This window comes from Xyrauchen texanus, chromosome 2, assembly GCF_025860055.1.
Source record: "Xyrauchen texanus isolate HMW12.3.18 chromosome 2, RBS_HiC_50CHRs, whole genome shotgun sequence".
NCBI lineage: Eukaryota > Metazoa > Chordata > Actinopteri > Cypriniformes > Catostomidae > Xyrauchen > Xyrauchen texanus.
In genome coordinates this window covers 43,598,754-43,619,457 of record NC_068277.1, presented here as the reverse complement: position 1 = coordinate 43,619,457, position 20,704 = coordinate 43,598,754, and the positions used below count along the sequence as shown (strand labels likewise).

At 39.2% G+C, this 20,704-nt stretch overlaps 1 protein-coding gene across 2 annotated transcripts in view; it reads left to right on the top strand.

The window, feature by feature from the left end:
* dync1li2 (dynein, cytoplasmic 1, light intermediate chain 2) overlaps nt 1–20,170 on the top strand; it is a 34,271-nt gene extending 14,101 nt beyond the window's left edge. Inside the window, exons 6-13 of one of the 2 annotated variants that reach the window (XM_052153025.1) lie at nt 3,433–3,526; nt 3,613–3,748; nt 3,880–3,991; nt 4,099–4,158; nt 13,594–13,635; nt 13,899–14,016; nt 16,051–16,179; nt 16,934–20,170. In XM_052153025.1, coding sequence (XP_052008985.1) covers nt 3,433–3,526; nt 3,613–3,748; nt 3,880–3,991; nt 4,099–4,158; nt 13,594–13,635; nt 13,899–14,016; nt 16,051–16,179; nt 16,934–16,950 — 708 coding nt within the window. In that variant the 3' untranslated portion in view covers nt 16,951–20,170. Of the gene's footprint in view, nt 1–3,432; nt 3,527–3,612; nt 3,749–3,879; nt 3,992–4,098; nt 4,159–13,593; nt 13,636–13,898; nt 14,017–16,050; nt 16,180–16,928 lie in introns of both variants that reach the window. The other variant, XM_052153024.1, reaches the window with a different exon arrangement.
* Nucleotides 20,171–20,704: the final 534 nt, after the last annotated feature.

Here is a 20,704-nt window from a genome sequence, read left to right as displayed (position 1 = left end):
TGTGTGTGTATACACACATACATACAGGGTTTTTCCTGCATATAGAATTACTAAGCGGCCACCTCTGTCAAATTCCATGCCGCCTCCGGCTGTCTACAAAACTGGTGGGTGTCTTCATGGAAAACATAAACAAGCATTGCACTCGGTGGATTGTCAATTGTAACTGCAAATCTCTGCAATAATAAAAAAAAAAAATTCTGTTGTCGAATAGTCGAATTGTCGCTTGATGTCATTTAACGTAACTTGAGATCATATAAAACTATAATGATGACACGCAAGACGAGAAGAGCGCTGCAGTTCGAGTGTCTGATAGAAACACAGGTACACATGTAAATAAACACAAACTCCAAAACTGTCATTCTCTGTGCGGTCGGAGCCGATTCAACCAGTCGCGAAAGAAACCCAATCGGAGCGAGAGTCGAGACCGGGAGAGATTTCAAGTTCCGCTGGCTGATGCGCACTCTAACATGGAGACGCTCGTCTCTCACCCCCGAGGTCTGCAGCTCGCAACATCATCATCATGAGATCATCATGATAAGATCAATCTTATGTGAAAAATAACACTAAAATATGTATGTATGTGTGTGTGTGTGTGTGTGTGTGTATATGTGTGTGTGTATGTATACATACATTTTGGTTTTGGATTGACTAGATTGACAAATGCTTGTCAAATTTTCATATGGCTACAAATGTTTACTGTGTGCAGTGACTAAAATGTCAATATGACTAAATGTTACTAAAATGTCAACAGTTTTCATTGCCTAAAACTGCATGAAAATGCTCAGACTTTGTCACAAAAAAAATAGGATAAGGTTGATTTAAATATGATAAAAACTAAAAAGGACATTTGACACAGGACTAAGACAAAATAAAAAAATACAGCTGACAAAATTAATACTAATATTCAGTTGCCAGGTCATTAGGAGTGTATTAATGCAAAGCCAACGTTTACGTGTTTTTAATGTCACTTTTTTTTTTAACAGTATGGTTCCACCTCATTTTGAGCCAGGAAAAACCCTGTGTATATGTATATGTATATATTATATAATTTTTTTGATCACTTCATTATTTTAATTGCTTTTTGTTTTGTTTGGAGTGCAATTTGAATTTAGAAGTGTTTTTTGTTTTTAAGTAAATTAATTTAATTTTTTAATGCAAAATCAATAAAGCAAGTATGTTCACTGATCCCTCAGCCCCGAGATTTCAGATGTAATATGATTTTGTAATATGAATTTGTGATATATATATATATATATATATATATATCGTGAAGGAGGGATCAAAACAAATGTATTCACATACGTGATGAAATTTCCAGGATAACAAATTACCCGACCGGTAGAGAATGCATGGATGAGTTTCTTTGCCAGAGCAATGTTCACACCTGTTGTAAAACCATCTTTCAAAAAGTTGAACACCACACATTTTAAATGCACTTAGTTTGAAATTTTTGTTAAAATAAATAGTTGAAGGTTTGAAAGATTTTGCTTTATTGCGTAGGCATAACCCCCTAACCATGTTTAACAAAAATGATCCCATAGTACCACCTAGCGTCCAACCAGCAGTAACCAGAGTTTTTTTGGGGTTTTTTCTAAATGCGTGAGATCACATCAATACATATTTTGATTAGAAAATAATGTGTTCATATTTCAAGCGAGGACAGAAAAACAAAAATGCAACTATAGAAATGTGCTCCATCAGCACATTCATCTGCGTCTCCAACTCAGTATCTTTTGAATAATAAAATATTAAATATTTCAAGATAGAGCATTGAAACTGACCCAGTTCTCTGTCATTTCAAAATAAGAGGCCCTGGTGTATTTTGGGGATTGTTTATTTTAAAGTGTCCCTAATTATGTACTAAATCTTCATTTTGTTTCCCTTCTGTTTATTATTGGGATTTTGGATGAAAAATAAATGGTATCTTTTGTTGAGAGGACACTACCTTTTCTAGTATTTTCGACATAAGCGGGAGATTTGAAATCAGTCTATAATTAGTATAATTAGCTATCCAGGATCAAGTTGTGGCTTCTTAATAAGCGGTTTGATAACTGAAATTTTAAAGTCTCTTGGGACATGGCTTAAGGATGGCGAGGAGTTAATAATATTAAGAAGTGGTTCTGAAACTACTGGGAATACCTATTTTAAGAGCTTAGTTAGTATTGGATCTAACATGCATGTTGTTGTGACTTTAGATGTTTTGATAGCTCTTCATGACCTATGAAAGCAAAGGATTGAAGTTGCACATGAGGAAAATTATGAGACACTGTTTTCTGAGTGCTGTGACAGATTATTGCATAATTTTACATTTATTTCTGATCATTTAAATTTTATCATTTAAGAAATTAAGTAATTTACTATTGTGCTGTGATGGAAATTCTGGTTCAGTCGATGCTTTATTCCTAACCAGTTTAGCCACAGTACTGAATAAACACCTAGGATTGTAGTGGTTATTTGCTTTTAGTGCTTGTATGTAGCTACAGACACTATCCTTCCATGCATGCACTTGTGCTCTATTTTCTGAGCTGCTCTATTGAGAGCATGAGTTGTACCATAGTGCAGGGCTTTTTTCTTTCCTTTAATCGAAGGAGGGCAACACTATGAAGAGTGCTAGAGAAGACTGTATTGATATTTTCTGTTATTTCATCAAGTTCTTCTGGGCTGTGGGCTTTACTGAGTGTATGAGATATATCTGGTAGATTATTAGTGAAGCTATCTATAGTGGTCGAAAGAATAGTTCTACCTGAATGATAGCGTGGTGTAGATTTGAGTGATAAATATTTGATATTAGCTGATCGTAGCGTACAAGAGACTAGGTAATGATCCAAGATGTCATCACTACTTATTTTTAAACACAATTCACAATCACATTTTATCAAACTACACCATGATGACCAAGACATTATAGATATATAGTGTTGTGAAAGGCTCTATACAAATAAAAATGACTTGACTTGCATCTGAAATTGTATTCATTTTGGCATTTTGTAACCTCAATATCTGTGCCTGTCATAGTAAGGACATAGTAAGTTTTACTATCGATTAATGCAGTGTTTCTCAATCTTTTCCTGGATACCACTAATACTATAAATGTTGCATGTCTCCTTTATCTAACACACCTGATTCTATTGATTAACTAATTAGTAGAGTGATCCATGATCTAAATGAAGTGTCAAAAAAGGGAGACATCCAAAATGTGGAGTGTTAGTGGTAGTCCAGGAAAGGATTGAGAGACACTTAACTAATAAATCGGTTATCAGCCTTTTCTACCTCCTTAGTTATCGGTAATGGCAGAATCTAATATCTTCAATGTGTAATGGGTTTGGGGATGTCGAGTTTCAAAAATGAAGCGGTATAAATGTCCTCTACATTTTCTGAAATTCATTGGAGAAAAATAGGTTTATTCCCTGATTTAGTGTCTTTGTCTCTCAGTGTGATGCTGTCAGTATATTGGAGAAGGAGCATGACTACAAAGAGGAGCATTTTGACTTCATTCAGTCACACATCCGGCGGTTCTGCCTAAAATGTATCCTACTCATCTCCAGCATATATTGGTGGTATTGTAATGTTACTCTCCGCAATGCTGTACTCTTCCTTAATCATATCGCACAGATGGAGCCGGCTTGATTTACACATCTGTCAAAGAGGAAAAAAACCTGGACCTTCTCTACAAATACATTGTGCACAAAATATATGACTTACACTTCACCACACCGGCCTTAGTGGTGGAGAAGGATGCTGTCTTCATGTGAGCTCTATAAAATCCCCAACATTTCACTTAAAAGTGTTCTTCTCATGCTATCATGTTCAAGGTCTTTAGATGAATACTGAAAAATCTGTCTGTTGCCTCTTTTGAAACATTTTTATACCTCTTTGTAGTCCATCTGGATGGGATAACGACAAAAAAATTGCCATTTTGCATGAAAACTTTACAACGGTTAGACCTGAAGATCCCTTTGAGGACTACATAACGAAACCTCCAGTACGCAAGGTGAGAAGACATTTCTGAAGATGGTGTGACTGGACCTACAGTAGGAATGTGAATATTATCTCAATCTGCTTGTTTTTATCTGACATTTTTTCTTTTTCTCTCTGAAGTTGGTCCATGACAAGGAAATTAGTGCCGAGGATGAGCAGGTCTTCCTCATGAAGCAGCAGGTAGGTGTGGATGGCAAGAGAACATATTTCACACACACTGGCACACAGTTTCAGATACTTTGGCTGCATATTTAGAATCAGGTTTTCCTCGTTCAATCCCGACATAGCTCCAGCAATCAAGTGATCTTTTCTCAGATGTAGACATGCAACCCCCACTGTGCTCCCCCACTGTCCCTCATTAGATTGACTAGAGGCAATGAAAAACATTAGACTTGTTTATGTCCCAATGAGGTGATGATCCGCACACAGATAATACTTACTTTATTACATATGTTTGGGTTCTTTTCTGGCATTGAAAAAAAAAATTTAAAATCAAATTCATTGACATTCATTTTGAGTTCGCCGCTTCTTAAGCACTAAATCTGCTTTTCATTTGACACATGTATCAGTGTTTCGTATGAGTGTCGCATTTTCGTTGGAAATATTTTTGATTACTTGTGTATTATTTTCTTTGTTACATTTCTAGGAGAAGATGTCGAGTTTCTTTGAGTTTACAATAATAATAATGATAACAGTAATATTGATCAACATATCAGAATGAAATGTGGCATAATGTAAAATTTAGCATTATGGTAAGACTGATTTAAAACATGGTTATTTAAAGAACTATTCTGCTCAATTGACAGCATTTGTAGCATTAATATTGATTACCACTAAAATACATTTTGACTTGCACCTCCTTTTCTTAAATAAGAAAGCAAAAATCTGGGTTCTAATGAAACACTTACAATGAAAGTAAATGGGGCCAATTCGTAAACATGAAAATACTCACTATTTAAAAAGTATAGCCACAAGACATAAAAAATATGCAAATTAACATTATTTTAGTGTGATAAAATCACTTACTAACCTATTCTGCATAAAGATAAATCCAATTTTACAACATTGTTGCCATGACAATGTAATGCCATTAACCCTAAAACATTAAAACGTCCGTAAAAGTAATGATTTAAACAACTTTACAGCTAAAAAAATAATTTTAGTGCTTTATAAAATTATAAGCTTACAATTCTGCATTTAAACCCTCAAAAAAAGTGCATCACTGTAAATTAGATTCATGCTTTTTTTAAAGAAAAAGAGGGATGTCAAAATCATTTTTTGTGGTAACATTATGCCACAAATGCTGTCGATTAAGCTTAACTTGTTTATTGAACCCATAATATTACTTTAATATATAAACTAATTTTCATTGATTTAAAAAATAAAAATACTATATCATGATATATATTTTTATCATGGAAATTATTCATATCGTGATATAAGATTTTGGTCATATCACCCACCCCTAAAAAGCAATAAAAAAAATACGAGAGCGTGTGTTGTTAAAATAACTCCATTAGAATTAGTTTACATCCCCTTAAGGTCCCAGATTGCCACTGTTTTGCATCTCTAAGCTGTCTGACCAATCATGAGCCCACTAATAGTGTTTTCATTGTCTGAACCAGAGTAGGATAAACGGGGACTATACAGCAACTTTACATACACAATATTTGGTCATTTGGAATTCATTGATTTATGAACCAAGTTCTTACAAGGTCAGTTTGCAGTTTATACTTGTCATAAATCCTGAATTGCTCCATTTGGATTAATCAGTTCTAAAAGGTTTAGGGGTGGGAATGTTCTTCAGATCAAGCTTTATTTGGATTGCATGTCAAAATTGTTACTGCAATAGAGCGGCTGCTTTTGATTTCACCAAGTACATAATTTTTTTGTGTTTGAAATGAAGGTTTTTGAAATGGCGTACAAAGTGCTGTATCTTAGGTAGATAACTAGTTGTGTATAATAAAAATTTGCATGCATTTAAAATGTTATCCTGGTGTCACAATAAATGGCTTCTTATGAAGTTGTTAGGAGCCGTTCTTGCAATCAAAAACAGCTAGATGCTACAACAAATAGTAACAGAATTCAGTGGTCACCCGACCAATTTTTTTAGAGCTCAACTATTTTTAACTTGATATGTTGTCTTAAAAACATGGCGCTGAAAGAAGCAATGGCATCCGATACATCTGATGATGTTTATTGTAAAAGAGGCTTTTTTTATTTTTAAAGCAATTAAAACTATTAATTGCGGATGAAATCAATAAAGCATCCTGTGTGAATGATCTCTAACAGACAGGGCTCGAGTTGAGGGGGGTTGCAAGGGGATGGCATCCCCCTTGTTGCAAGAAATACAAAAAAGCATCCCCCTTGTAAAACCACCATCCCCCCCTTACATTAAATGTATCATGTATAAATTGGAACTAATCATGCAAGTAAAATATAAAATTTTCTACATTTGATAAAAAACAGACTTTAAATAAGGGTGATTAGCCTGTCAGAATTAGATTTTGACATGTGTAAGGTTGCTAGATTTCTATAAGTAAAATCCCCCAATCAAATCTTGACACTTGTACAGCTTGGATATATTCTGCCAGGGCGAAGCTTTAGTCACGCAATCTGGCAACATTGAGTGCAGGAGTTCTCTCTCCACTGTGAAATGATGCGTTTAATACGTTTTTTCTGAAAACACTGGCAAACAGGTATGTCGGAGTTTGATTTTTTTCAAAAGTTTCACACACTTTCAAAAATGGCCAAGAGAACCCTACAAGGAAATATTGTTTTTCTTAAAAAAAAAAAAAAAAGAGAAAATGGAATGCAGGGTATGACAAGTGTACAGATGCAATGTGTACATGTATTTAATTTTCAGAGTTTCGCCCATAAACCTTTTTTTCATCCATGCTCGAAGTTAATGTTGTTTAAGCATCCTTCATAGAAACAGCCCGAACTTCCTTTACTATTTCAGTTATTGTAGTAGAAAAAATGCATCTGCAATGTACGAGTGATCTAGATAAAACATTTTTCATGATAATAATGTGGATTCTTTTCACAAGATTCACCTCTCCTCTGATGAACATTTTTCAATTGCTGAGTTTAAAGTCATGATGATATTTTTTCTGGGGCTTAAAAGTGAAAAATATCACATGTTGTCCAGAGAGTGTAAAAAAAATAAAAGTCAAAGTCTCATTAAAAGCTGAATTTCATGGGGGAAATGTTGGCATGACTAGTGCAGAATAATATTTTTTCTTTAAAAAATAAGCCTTGAGAAAGATTTGTTTTAAAATACGATTCATATTTAAAAATGCTTTTTTCCACCAAATCAAAGTTGTGGCGTAACCAACATGTAGGTAGTTATTTTGCTGTTTATGTTGACCATAAAAACCACAAAACAGAGCAGACACCTTTAGACCCTCAAGACTGAGCGTGAAGTTTTAAAAAAACATCTGACATTTATTTGAATATTTTTTACGAAAAGGCACATCTTGTTCAAGTCATGTGGTGTAACCTTGAGAAAACTATATTTTTGAGTCAAAGATCCATAATGTTTTTATAAAAAAACGTTAGTTACATATGTAACTGGTTCTGTGAATTCCGGATGACCGCCAGAGGCAGTATTAAACACTACTGGATTATCGCAGCGCCAGCCAGATAGGTCGAGAGAATATACCAACAAAGTCACATAGTGACGTATGCTGAGCCCTGGGGGTTATAAACCGCAGCCGGTACGCCTTTCTCGCGCGTTCCGAGTGACCAAGAACTCTGGCGGTCATCCGGAATTCACAGAACCACCGTTACATGTGTAACTAACGTTCTGTTTCATTCCTACTGACCGCCAGAGGCAGTATTAAACACTACTGGATGACCCATACCAACATAGTCATGAGGAATGCCACTGACCTGTTGAAAAATTAAGGCCGCTCCTGAAGAACTGCAGAACTCACAGCGTGATAAGCAGCAACGTTGACCTTATAAACCCTGGCAAATGTACATGGGGAAGCCCAGGTAGCGGCAGTGCAGATGTCCGCTAACGAAACTCCTCTAAAAACAGCCCATGAAGATGAGATGGCCCTAGTGGAATGGCAAGTTAGCCCCCGGGGCAATGGATGCCTTGTAAGCCAGTATAATAGTTTCCACTATCCAGTTTGACAACTTCTGCTTTGACACTGGAGCACCTTTCTTCACACCACCATAGCAGACAAATAACTGGTCTGACTCTCTAAATTGAGCAGTAGTGTCTACATAACGCTTCAAGGCGCGAACAGAACACAAAAGTTGAGCACTTGAATCAGACCCTGAAGAAGTCTGAAAAGAGGCCAGTTCAATGTGCTGGTTAATGAACTGAGGAAGAAGGACTTTTGGAAGAAAAGAAGGATTGGGTCGTAGGACCACCCCGGAGTCATCCGGCAACCAACGCAAGCACAATTCGCTAACAGACAGTGCGTGCAACTCACTGACTCGTTTTGCAGAAGCAATAGCCAACAAAAAGGCAGTCTCCAAGGTTAAACATTTCACGTCAATGCTTTGCAAGGGCTCAAACTGGGATGAGCAAAGGAATGCAAGCACGAGTGGCAAATCCCACACGGGAAAGTGAGGATTCCGAGCAGGCTTAAGACGGCGTGCACCCTTCAGAAAACTGCAGACAAGACTGTGAGATCCAAGAGAAGATCCACCAATTGGAACATGATATGCAGAAATAGCAGCGACATACACTTTCAACGTGGAAGCCGCTTTGCCCTCCTCCAGTAAATGTTGAAGAAAACTTAAGATCCTCGGAATGTCACACGTTGCAGGATCGAGCCCTTGCTTCTCACACCATGCAGAAAAAAGCCTCCAACGGCCAGCATAGATCTGTCGTGTGGAAAAAGCCCTAGCATTGGATATTGTGTGAATAACCGCAGGATTACAATCCTCCAGAGAAGGATTTAACCCAGTGGCCAGACCCAAAGCTGCAGGCGAGCTGGATCTGGGTGCCAGACGCTGGCCTCGAGTTGGGAGGGGAGGTCCTTCCTGGGGGGAAGCTTCCATGGATTGCCTGACAGAAGTCTTAGCAACAAAGGAAACCATGGTCTGGCTGGCCATCGTGGTGCCACGAATAGTACTCTGTGCTTGCACAAGGAGATCCTGTGTAACGCCTCCCATAACAGAGGGATAGGTGGGAACGCATATAGTAGGCAGTTCAGCCATTCGTGAGCCAGTGCATCCTGGCCCAAGGGGCTGGACACTTCTGTCCTTGCGAACCATAGACGACAGTGAGTGGTCATCTCCGAAGCAAAAAGATCTACCTCTGCTCTTCCAAATCGAAGCCAGATCTCCTGCACAACATCTGGATGAAGTCTCCATTCTCCTGGATGTACCAGATGGAAAGAGCATCCGCTGTCTGGTTGCATGCTCCTGAAATATGAGCTGCCCTCAGTGAAGCGAGTCGCGGCTGGCACCATGTCAGGATCTCGTGCGTAAGCTGTAGAGACCTGCGGGATTTCGTGCCGCCCTGGTGGTTTAGATGGAACACTGTTGAGGTATTGTCGGACCGAATGAGAACATGGCGGCCTGCCAGGACTGGCATGAAATACTTTAATGCCATGAACACTGCACGTAGTTCCAGAAGGTTGATATGTTCTGTTGTCTGGGTCGGTGTCCAGCGCCCGCAAATACCCCTCTGGTTCCATGTTGCCCCCCACCCTGTGAGGGATGCATCGGTCATGACCAACTCCCGTCGAGAGGGAACCACACCCAGGGGCACTCCTATCTTAAACAACTCCACCTGCCTCCACCACCTCAACGCCCGTAAGCAACGGTGAGAAATTACAATCAGTCGATGGCGATGTTTGGTGGGATCTAGTTGCAAACTGTTGTTCCACAACTGAAGTGGTCTGAGGTGGAGTAAACCTAGGGGAATCACCACTGTAGCAGCAGTTAACATCCCTATTAGTCGTAGGACTACCTGGTACTGTAAAGAGACACCCGGGCGAAAGCGAGCCAAGAGTTGTAGAATGTTCGTCACACGTTCTTGAGACAGGGAGGCAGACATTAGGCGGGAATTCAGGGTTATTCCTATGAACGTAGTGGTCTGTGTTGGATTCATACAGCTCTTTTTCTCGTTCACAGAAAACCCCAACTTCTGCACATGTCTCAAAAGCAGTCTGGAGTCTTGCACAGTCTGCTGTTTTGTGGGGGCACAAAGAAGCCAGTCGTCCAGATAAGGCATAATACGCATACCTCTCATCCAAAGAGGAGACAGAGCTGCGCTCACACACCTTGTGAAGACACGAGGGGCAAGGGAAAGACCGAAAGGTAGAACCTGGAACTGGTAGGCTTGATTCAGGAAAATGAAACGCAGAAACTTTCTGTGATGAACAGCAATTGGGATGTGAAAGTATGCATCTTTCAGGTCGACACTTACAAACCAATCGTCTGCTGCCACAGACCGAAGAACGTCGGCTGTGCGCAGCATTCGAAAAGGAACAAATTCAGATGCCTCAAATTGAGAATTGGGCGGAAACCACCGTCCTTCTTCTGAACAAGAAAATATGTTGAATAAAACCCCTCTTCCTGAACTAGGGGATTAACTTTTTCTATGGCTCCCTTCTGTAACAGTGAACGAATTTCCAGAGAGAGGGCCATTGAACAAACTGCATTTTTGACAACCGTAGGAACGATTCTTGAAAATCTGGGAGGCCGGCGTCGGAACTGTAGAGTATATCCCCTGCTCAGAGTCGTCAAAACCCAAGGGTCTGCGGTGTTGGTCCTCCAGTACTCTGTTGTACTGAAAAACGATCGACCTCCGGCCTGTTTGTCTCAGGCTTTATGTGTGCGACTTTTATTGGTCGCGGGGGGGGGGCTGACTGGGTCCTCCTGGCAAATGCCGATGTGGTGGCCGAAAAACTCTAGCATTCTCAGTAGTCCGAGGCCTTTGAAGGGGCTGTGACTGAGGTATAGCGTGCTGGCGGAAATATGGCTCCGGTGTGGCATAGTGATGTCGGGTCTGACCTGCTGGCATCCTAAAGGTAGGGTTGTGCTGTACCTGCGTCAGTTGACGAGTGGCCTCAGACAGCTTTACCCTCTTTTCCAAAAGTTCCGGAATATTAGGACCAAAAACATGCCCGGGAACGAATGGAAGATCTCTCAAGGTTTTCTTGCAGTCCTCAGGTAGCCGTGCTTGGGCAAGCCACACTTGGCGGCGGGCTGCCAGAAGCGTGGCTGCAAGACTACCCAGCTCGCGGGTTACGTGGCCCGTTGCCAAAAGAGCCGTTTGCAGAAACTGTGAAATTGAGGGATCAACATTTGCTGGTTCTAGCATACTGGTAGCAGCAAGTAGTAACTGACAGATTGTGTTTTCTGCACGAGTTATGTAAGCAACAGACTCGTATGCCTTTTTCAGTAATGAATCTGTGCGACCACATTGCACACTGGGACATCACACATTCCCTCGTAGAGCCTCGTCAGGAGACACCACCAAAGCTGCAACAGGCTGCTCTATTTCTGGAGCACGACTCACCCCGATGGAATCTGCTTCAGCCATAGATGCTAACGTCCTAGCAATCTTTGAGCGTCGTTTAGGCAGACCAGAACCATTTACATTTACGTTTACATTTATGCATTTGGCAGACGCTTTTATCCAAAGCGACTTACAGTGCAATTATTACAGGGACAATCCCCCTGGAACAACCTGGAGTTAAGTGCCTTGCTCAAGGGCACAATGGTGGTGGCCGTGGGGTTAGAACCTGCGACCTTCTGATTAATAGCCCTGTGCTTTAGCCACTACTCCACCACAAAATCTTTACATGGTGGCATGGCAAAAGAAGTCGCAGCTGTGGCCTGCCTGAAAAAGACATTGGTTTGGGTAGATTGGACAGGTGACTCATCAAGTCCTAGACAAGAAAGAGCCATTCGAAGCACAGCCAAAGTATCATCAGAAGAGGGCTGGGCCTGTCCAGATGACTGGACTGACCCCCCACTCGACCCCTCCGTTGCTGGAAAACCAGCGAAAACATCCTGAGGTGATGGTTGCGCCGCAACATTCACAGCATTCCCATGATCATGGAAAAAAAGAGTCAGAAGCAATCGTAGAAAGCACATCCAAGTCAGAATGATGTGAAAAACGAGGGGAATCAAGCGACTCTTCCCCGGTTCCACGATTCAGAACATTCTCATCCTCCTGTGTCATCTTCACAGGTGTAGCAGATGTTACATGCTGAAGCGAGTGCAGCAGGCGTTTCAGCTCCGCCATCTCTGAAGAAAGTACAGAAACTGTCTTAGAGAGTGAATTTTCCTCGACACACGAATGTTCATCACTTTACGATGTGGCCCTCCTCTTAGATGGGAGGGGAGCGCCGGCTGCCGCAGACGCCCTACGTTTCTGAGTGCGAGAAGGGGCTACATCCAACTGCCCGAGTTTCACCGTTGAATTGGGGTCTAACTCAGCAAGACGGAGCCGCCGTTCCGACATAGGTAAAAGACTGCAGTGCAGACACTGGTCCGTGAGAGCCTCTCTCAGATGTTGAACACCCAAACACGACGGGCAGATGTCATGACCGTCGTCCGGGAGGAGATTATTAGGGCACAGCTTACAAGTCAGTGGGAAACCAGTGGCAATCGAGCTGTGAGCCATAGTTACTCACTAATAACACCTTCGGATAGAACCGTAAGGTTTAATTCAAGCAGAATGATCGTAACGAAGCAGAATCTGGGAAAAAAATAATTATATAATTCCTGCGGGTGAACAGACAGGTAATGTCCAGAATATCTCACGAAAAAATAAATAAATGTCTAAAATGGCCGATGGATAGAACCAAGGGGCAAGTTCGAGGAAAAATTTCAGAACAACTGTGAATAATGAAAATGTCAACAGTAGACCGTTAACTTATAGCGCGGAAAACACCAGCCACTGGATAGCACCGAGAGGCACAGAGTGTTACCGACGAAAAAGAATGAAAACTCACCAAAATGCAGCTAAAAACACTTCCAATCTGTTGAAGTGGCGTAGATGCGTGCTGACACAGCTTGTGAGGACGATACCTCGCTGCTCTTGTAAGCTGCACTTGACAGCGCAATCTATCACTTATGTAAAAACAACCTATCTCAACCAGGCGAGAAAGCGAAAGAGGCAGAGTGCTGAGCGGCTGCGGTTTATAACCCCCAGGGCTCAGCATACGTCACTATGTGACTTTGTTGGTATATTCTCTCGACCTATCTGGCTGGCGCTGCGATAATCCAGTAGTGTTTAATACTGTCTCTGGTGGTCAGTAGGAATGAAACAGAACAATTACCTTGAAAAACTTTTGGAAATTAATGATTACATTTATTCTCATGTATTGAATGTGCAAAGAAAGCATTATTATACATTTTAGTTGATGGTTACACCACATGACAATTTAAAAGTTTTGCATATTTTTTGTAAAGAACGCTATAATGGTTTTTTAGAAATGTATGAAACTAAATTGGACACCAAGATTACATTTCTGAGAACATGCCACAATGTTCTTCTTATTTTAACACCTTGGACAACCATATTTGTCAATAATTAATTGACAACACCATCCCCCTTGAACTATTTTTACAAATTGACCACTGTTTACAGATATATGCTTTGGTTCTTATGCCAGCCTCTCCTTATTACAGTCATTGTTAGCCAAGCAGCCGGCCACACCAACAAGAGGAACGGTAAGTGTGACCTCAGAAGCCATACATCTCACACATTTATGAATAAGTGTTTCACTTTTATGCTGCTTTGAGTTATGTGATGCTTTTATGCACATTGTGCTACTTGTAGATCTTTTAATCCAGTTACTTTGATTTTAGCATTGCCTTTCAAATGTATCTTTAATTATGTTTTTATACAATGGAATATAAAGCTACTAAATATAATTCTTGAATTGCTTTTGTGTCTTCTTGACCACTCATTTTTTTGTGGTTATTGTGGATAGGAGTCTCCAGCCCGAACTACGTCTGGTTCACCACGGCCAACAGGTCGAACAGGCCCCACTAATGTGGCCAGTGTCTCACCCATGACTGCGGTGAAGAAACCAGACCCCAACTTGAAAGGTAAGACATCTTACCTCACAAGATTACACGCACCACTTAACTCAGAACCTAAGTAAAGCTTTATGATCTCATTCTTCTCTAGTCATTGGGGTTGAAAGAATCCCGAGCTGGGTGCATTTAAGCAGAAGCATGTTTTGTTTCTCGCTCGCTCTCTCTTTCTCTCTCCCCCTCCCTCCCTCTCCCTCCCTCTCTCCCTCTCTTTTGCGTGGTTCTTCTTTATGGCTTTTTCTTGTAGTCTGTTTTTCTAACCTCTTTAAAACACTGCCCTCCTGAGGGGACTTTTTAAATAATTCCCTAAACAATGGATTCCAGCATGTTTCAGTGGGTGTGGGCAAACTGACATTTGTTTTTGTACCATCATTAAGTCAGCTGAACAGCATACCTCTCACAAGCAGGAGTGGATTTGATGACTTTAAGGCAATTTTAATTTAATTATTGAGCCTTCCCTTTCTGTAGGGTATACATTTTCTGGGGATGTTTACAGTTCATGCATTTTTACTAGGCTTGGGATTGATGCCTTTTTCATGTATCGACAATCAGAAGATATATATATAGGAGTTTTTATAGATATGAATAGGGGTGCTCATTGCAAAACAGTTTTTTGTCTTTTCAAACATATTTCTTAACACAACTTTGGTAAAGTGTGAGTGGCAGGATTAACTAAAGGGGGTCGCACACCGGACGCCTCTGGTGGATGACATGGCGCATTCTAAAATTTGTAACAATTTTCTATGAAATTATGCCCACACCGCCAACGCTCAGCATCAAAATTGCAGTGCCACAAAGTGCAACTCGCATAGTTTTCCAAAAATTCTACCCAAATCATAATCAAAGGGCTATTATTATTTATTCTAGCTGTCACTGAATGATATATTGTTTAAATGTATCTTTCATATAGCCTACAGCAGGGGTGCCAAATACGTCGATCGCGATCTACCAGTCGATCGCAAAAAATGCTGGTAGATCGCACAAAATTTAAATGTACTTTTGTTAAATTTTAATAAAAATAAATATAATGTCTTTCCTCCTTTTAGTTTCTGTCTGACTTGGACTTGATGAGTAAATATTGACCAGGCGAGGTTTTGTTTATTCAGTTGCCATGACGACTAGGTTTGCGCATACGCGCCTTCCAATGACTTCTGAGAACAGAGCACGAAATTGCGATGTTACCGCCCGGATTAGGCAAAACTGTCTGATTCCATTCAGTGCAAGTCATCAGAATAAGGTAAATGCCCTGGCTATTGTAATCTATTGTGCTGTAGGTGTTTTGCGTTTAGTTTGATATCAACTAAATGATATCAACATTGAACATTATTATATGTTTTTTTATTAATTAGAAGATGAATTCCATGTAGGGATACATGCAGTAGTCCCAAAAAGCATTTTCTTATTTTAAATGAAACTGTGTTTTTTTTTTTTTTTTTTTTAGTTGGTAGATCTTATTGAGTTGGTCATTTAAAAGTAGATCATCACACAAAAAAGTGTGGGCACCCCTGGCCTTCACAATGTATTTTCAGTTACAAGTATGTTGTTTTGTGGTTTGACAGCTTGAATGAAAGACGTATTCAAGGTTACATACAGAGAAATTGCATAAAAAACATCGCCATTTCTAATCGTTTGCACATTTACCAGTTTCCAGTTTCATACACTAACCTGCAAACTCATCAACATCACTTTGTTCATTCTTTAAGTACAAAAACCTTAATAACTTTGGACTGCCATCTGCAGCGCCACATTAGCTTGTCCTCCTTTTTGTGATACCTGTGCCATGCGTCCCGGCTTCTGTAAATGTTATATCCCAACGCTATTACGCCTTACGTCATACAGGAGGCTACTAATTTAAATGTCAGCTAATTTATATATATCAATGCCTCAAAAATATATAACGTGCCGATCAATATTTGATATATCATGACATCCCTAGTTTTTACTGAATACTCCACAGCGTAATGCAAGTGGGTTGGATCTCTTCGTTGTCTGAATTCACTGCTCAGCCACCCAAGGTCATTATATCCTATTTGTGTGTGTTGATAGGAGCAGCAGCAAATGAGGGAGTGCTGGCCAACTTCTTCAACAGTCTCCTGAGTAAAAAGACAGGGGTGCCAAACAGTCCAGGGACACCAGGCGCGGGAACAGGGGTCCAAGGCTCTCCGAAGAAAACAGGTAAATTTGTCCTTTGCCTGCCTCAACCCCATGAATAGCTATATCTCACAAAAACTCCAGATAATATTTCACCCCAATATCAAACTAAATAAATATGTGTATGAAGTTGCTAAATGTGGTCATGAAAATTGTTTAATTGAATAAAAGTTTAATTGTCCTCAAAATGGGCTTTATATTCTTAATGCAAACATTATTTTAAATTTCTAGTTTGATTTTGGGTTAGCCAGACATTTTCTCATGAGCCCTCATCTATTGTAATCGCTGGACAATGCTTTTATTTTTTTAGTTTTACCCGTAGAGCCAGAGAGAATAGCAATGAGGACCGGCTGAAAAGCCTGTGCGAGTGACACCACTGTTCTCTCTCACTGGTTTTTCCAACCTAAGATCATGCGAAGTCCATGTTATACCAATTGCAATTTTTCATCTCATTTTTCACAATGCATTGTCATTTATGACATTAATATAATACTTTAACACATTGCTCCTTCTATTATGGTTATCTAAATTACATAGTACCCTAAATTAAGGACTGCATGCAGTGTTTTTTTTTTTTTTTTTTTTTTTTACAATGTTTTGCATGTGTGCATTCACACAGCATGCTGCTTTTGTGAGCATACCAACATCTGGCACTCACCCACATCCATCAAGCTGGTTTCCACATAACCGACCTGTGTTATTATTATACATTTCAGCACAGAAACTACAGGAGATTACTCTTTTTTTTCTCTGTCTTTTTTTTTTCTTCCAAGGGCAGAAGCCGGGTTTGACTGATGTCCAAGCGGAACTTGACCGAATGACTCGTAAACCAGACTCTATGGTAACGGACAACGATACCCCAGTGACAGAGAACGAGGCATGAGCGCGGCAAACTGCATTGTCCACTCTGGAAATCAACACATGTACCAACATAAAGGAGAAAAAAAAAGCTATTTATGACCAAAATTCCCCCCACCTTGTGTGTCAATCAGCAAACAGACTGAGGTTTACCGAAAGTGTTGGAATTCTATCAGATGTATAGGCTCTGTTATTTTGGGGAAAGAGAGGCAGATATTTGAAGAGATTCGGCTGCTTTTTTTTTTCTTTGGTTTTCATTTCCAAACCTCTTGTTTTATTGTTTGCTTGTTTTTTTTGTGGTGATTAATTTTTGGTGAGGCATGACAGGTCAGCTAATGGGAGCTCTCTCTCCTCAGGAGGCAGTCGAACCTCTGAAGTGCGGGGCCTTGCTAAGCTTGGGGAAACTTTTTAAACCACGTTCACCATTACCCCCACCCTCCCCCCCCTCCTGACAAGAGCAGAAACACTGCTACATTGATTGACAGCAGTGGCTTCAAATGTTGCAGTCAGCTACAACAACTGCTAAAAGCCTAAATATATTCATTTAAAACATAAAATTCTTGCAAAAAGTATATCGTGTGTAAAAACATAGTTACATTTTATGCTGATGTATTTATAAAAAAAAGAAAGCAAATCAAGCTTTTATTTCTGTGTTTTTATCAGTTGAGCATGTTCATTTAACAGGGTTAACATCACTGATGTCATGACACTAATGACAAAATACCTATTGGCCTTCAGCTTACAAGAATGGCAGATCTTGCCACACCGCCTCTTTGAATTATGTAAAGATGCGCTAAATATGCGCTATATGAGCTTTGATTTGATTTTGTATAAAATTTTGAATTATTTTAACAATTTATGAAAAACTATTTCAGATGAAACGAGCATTGATGAGCAATTTCTTTTGGCCATCTTCCCTAGTGTAACTCCCAAGTGCCTAGCACAATATACTGTTTGTGTCATAGCGGAGGTGCTTGTCTCCAAAAAAGGAATTGCACTGTAGCATCAACGGTCAATAGTTATTTCTTCTTCTTTTTTTCTTCTTGAGATTCATATAATTTATTTGTTTTTTGTTTTTATATATGTTGTCATTGCTTTTTGCTAAAACGACTTATTTCGCTTTAATCAGTGGCCTACATTTTTATCTGCCTTAGGAAGCTTGCCTTTTTTTTGTGAATGTAAAAATGTTTCACATGAAACGTGTTTATCTTCTTTGTGGGACGTCACGTCCCACCTCCCAGATTAAAATTGTGGCCTAAACCACTAGCATCATTCTCATTTGGCCAATTGACAGACTGTATGTCCTTCTGAATAATTTGAGACAATTCCTCTCTCGGTTTTGTTTGTTCGCAGTTTTTATAACTAAGACTATATAGCTATTCATGTAATCATTCCTGGTTTCTTCGCAGTGTAGATGCCCCTGTAGATAACTTCTGCCATATGTTCGTTTTATGTGCCCTGCCTCAGTGCCCACTGGCAGTGATGACTTTGCCTTCAGTGTAGCGTTCACTGTCGTCACTCTGTCTCTTCGCTCAGGGTAGGAGTCCATACAATAGCTTCGTTTTTCATCACCGTGAGCTTAAAAATAGCTTGACATTTCTCAACATTTTCTTTCACTAATGATACTGTATCATATATCATTTCTTGTTTCAAGCAAATTGTTTGCATTTATTTTCGTTTTTGTGGCAGAACATGTAATGTATTGGTTTGTGAGATTCTGAACCTGACAATTCATCCAGAGGCATGATGTCATGGTTTTGATTTCTGAATGTTTTTAACCTTGTATGGAGAAACGGTAAACTCAAGCTCAAGTGGCTTTTAATTGATCATTACATTTTCAGATGGAAAAGGAAAAAGCAGAGTATTGGAATCTTGAACCAAAGATGTAAAACCACATGTTATGTCTGTCATGCTGCCCTAAATTCCTCCCAGGTGGCCGCTCTTAGCTGAGCCTGGAGAAGCCGTCATTCCAAAACGGATCTTCTGCTTACTGTGGTGGTCTGTGTTCTATGTCAGAATATTCTACTAGAGTTTGAAGTCTTTGTCCTTTTTTAAGCTCTTCAAGGGAATAGACCACCAAATGTGTAGAGTTTACTTTTGTTTTGCATGAAATGGTGTTTGAAATATGAAAAGCAAAAACTCATACCAAATCAGAGATAAGGAACTTGAACGATATAAAATTGTACTCCTTTTTACATTGTATCACGTAACAGATTCCATTTATGATGGGCAACGATACAGCATTTGCTGATCTTCAAGTGCAACATTAAGTCTGCTGCATACATCTTGTTTTAGTGGTTATGTTTTTCCTTCTATTCAGATTTTGCAAGAATCTCCTGAAGCCTTTGATCACATATAGCCTAACATTCTTGCCTGCTTTCAAAATGGCTTAGTATAACTTTAAATGCACAAGTATGTAATTGCATTCTCTGAACTTGTTGTGTGACTGAAAGTTATTGACACATTCCTGTGAGCATAGCCCTTTGTTTTCTCCCAAGAGACTGAAAACCTCTCATGGCTTTTCAACTGTTTTACTGAAAGTGGAAAAAAAATAAGTTTTGTTCACTCAAGACATCGTTGCATATTTCAACATTTTGGTTCTGTTTTCCACAAATGTGACTGTTACTGATTTTAATAGTAGCTTGATGCAAATGTATACAAAACATTAACGGACTAAGAAATTGAAAAACGAACACGCTGCTCCTGAGATGCCTGAAGTACTTGAAAAAAAGCTTCCCCAAAGGAGACTACACAACAGATAAAAACGTGTCCACCAAAAGAAACAAATTTTCTTGGCTTCAGTTTCAAACACTTTTTCCCCTCAATTGAGGATTGCAGTTATATAATAAACACATTTTGTTTGTATTTCATTCAGACTAAGATGGAAATTGACCGTTCTGTGCTGTATAATCCTTATAAAATGCACTTACCGCTGGAAGGAATTGTTGAGAAAAAGCTTCCACAATTTTTGATTCAGGAATTGAAGAAATGTCTATTCACACAAAAGACTGTTATTATGCTATACAAAAAAAAAAGTCTTGATTGTACGGCTTTAACCTGGAGCAGTATGCAGCCATGTGGAATCTTGCGTTTAATGCAAACAAAGATAAGGAAATGTCTTTTTCAATATTTGCTTCAATAAAAATACAAATCCAGACTACAGTTACCTCTTGTAGTTTTTAACCTGATGTTTCGGTTCATTTTCAAAGATGCACAGAAAATATCACTGCATTTAATTATTGGAGAAAGATTTTATTGGTCATCACATTTATTGGGACAGATCATTTGAAACATGATTTAAGAAATTACAGTGATTAAAGGGATAGTTCATCCAAAAATTTAAATTCTCTCCTTTACTCACCCTCATGCCATCACAGAACACAAAGATTTTTAGAAGAATATTTCAACTCTGTAGGTACATAAAATGCAAGTGAATGATGACCAGAAATGTAAAGGTCCAATAATCACATAAAGAAAGCATAAAAGCAATCAACATCTATGAATTTAGAAGTGATATAATATGTGTGGGTGAGAAACAAATCAATATATTTTTTTCCCAATAAATCTCCACTTTCACTTTGAGAAAGGGAAAGTGTAGATTTATTGTATAAAAAAAAATAGTAAAGACTTAAATATTCATCTGTTTCTTACTCAAAAAGACTTTACTATTATTATTTTTTATTTATTCTTC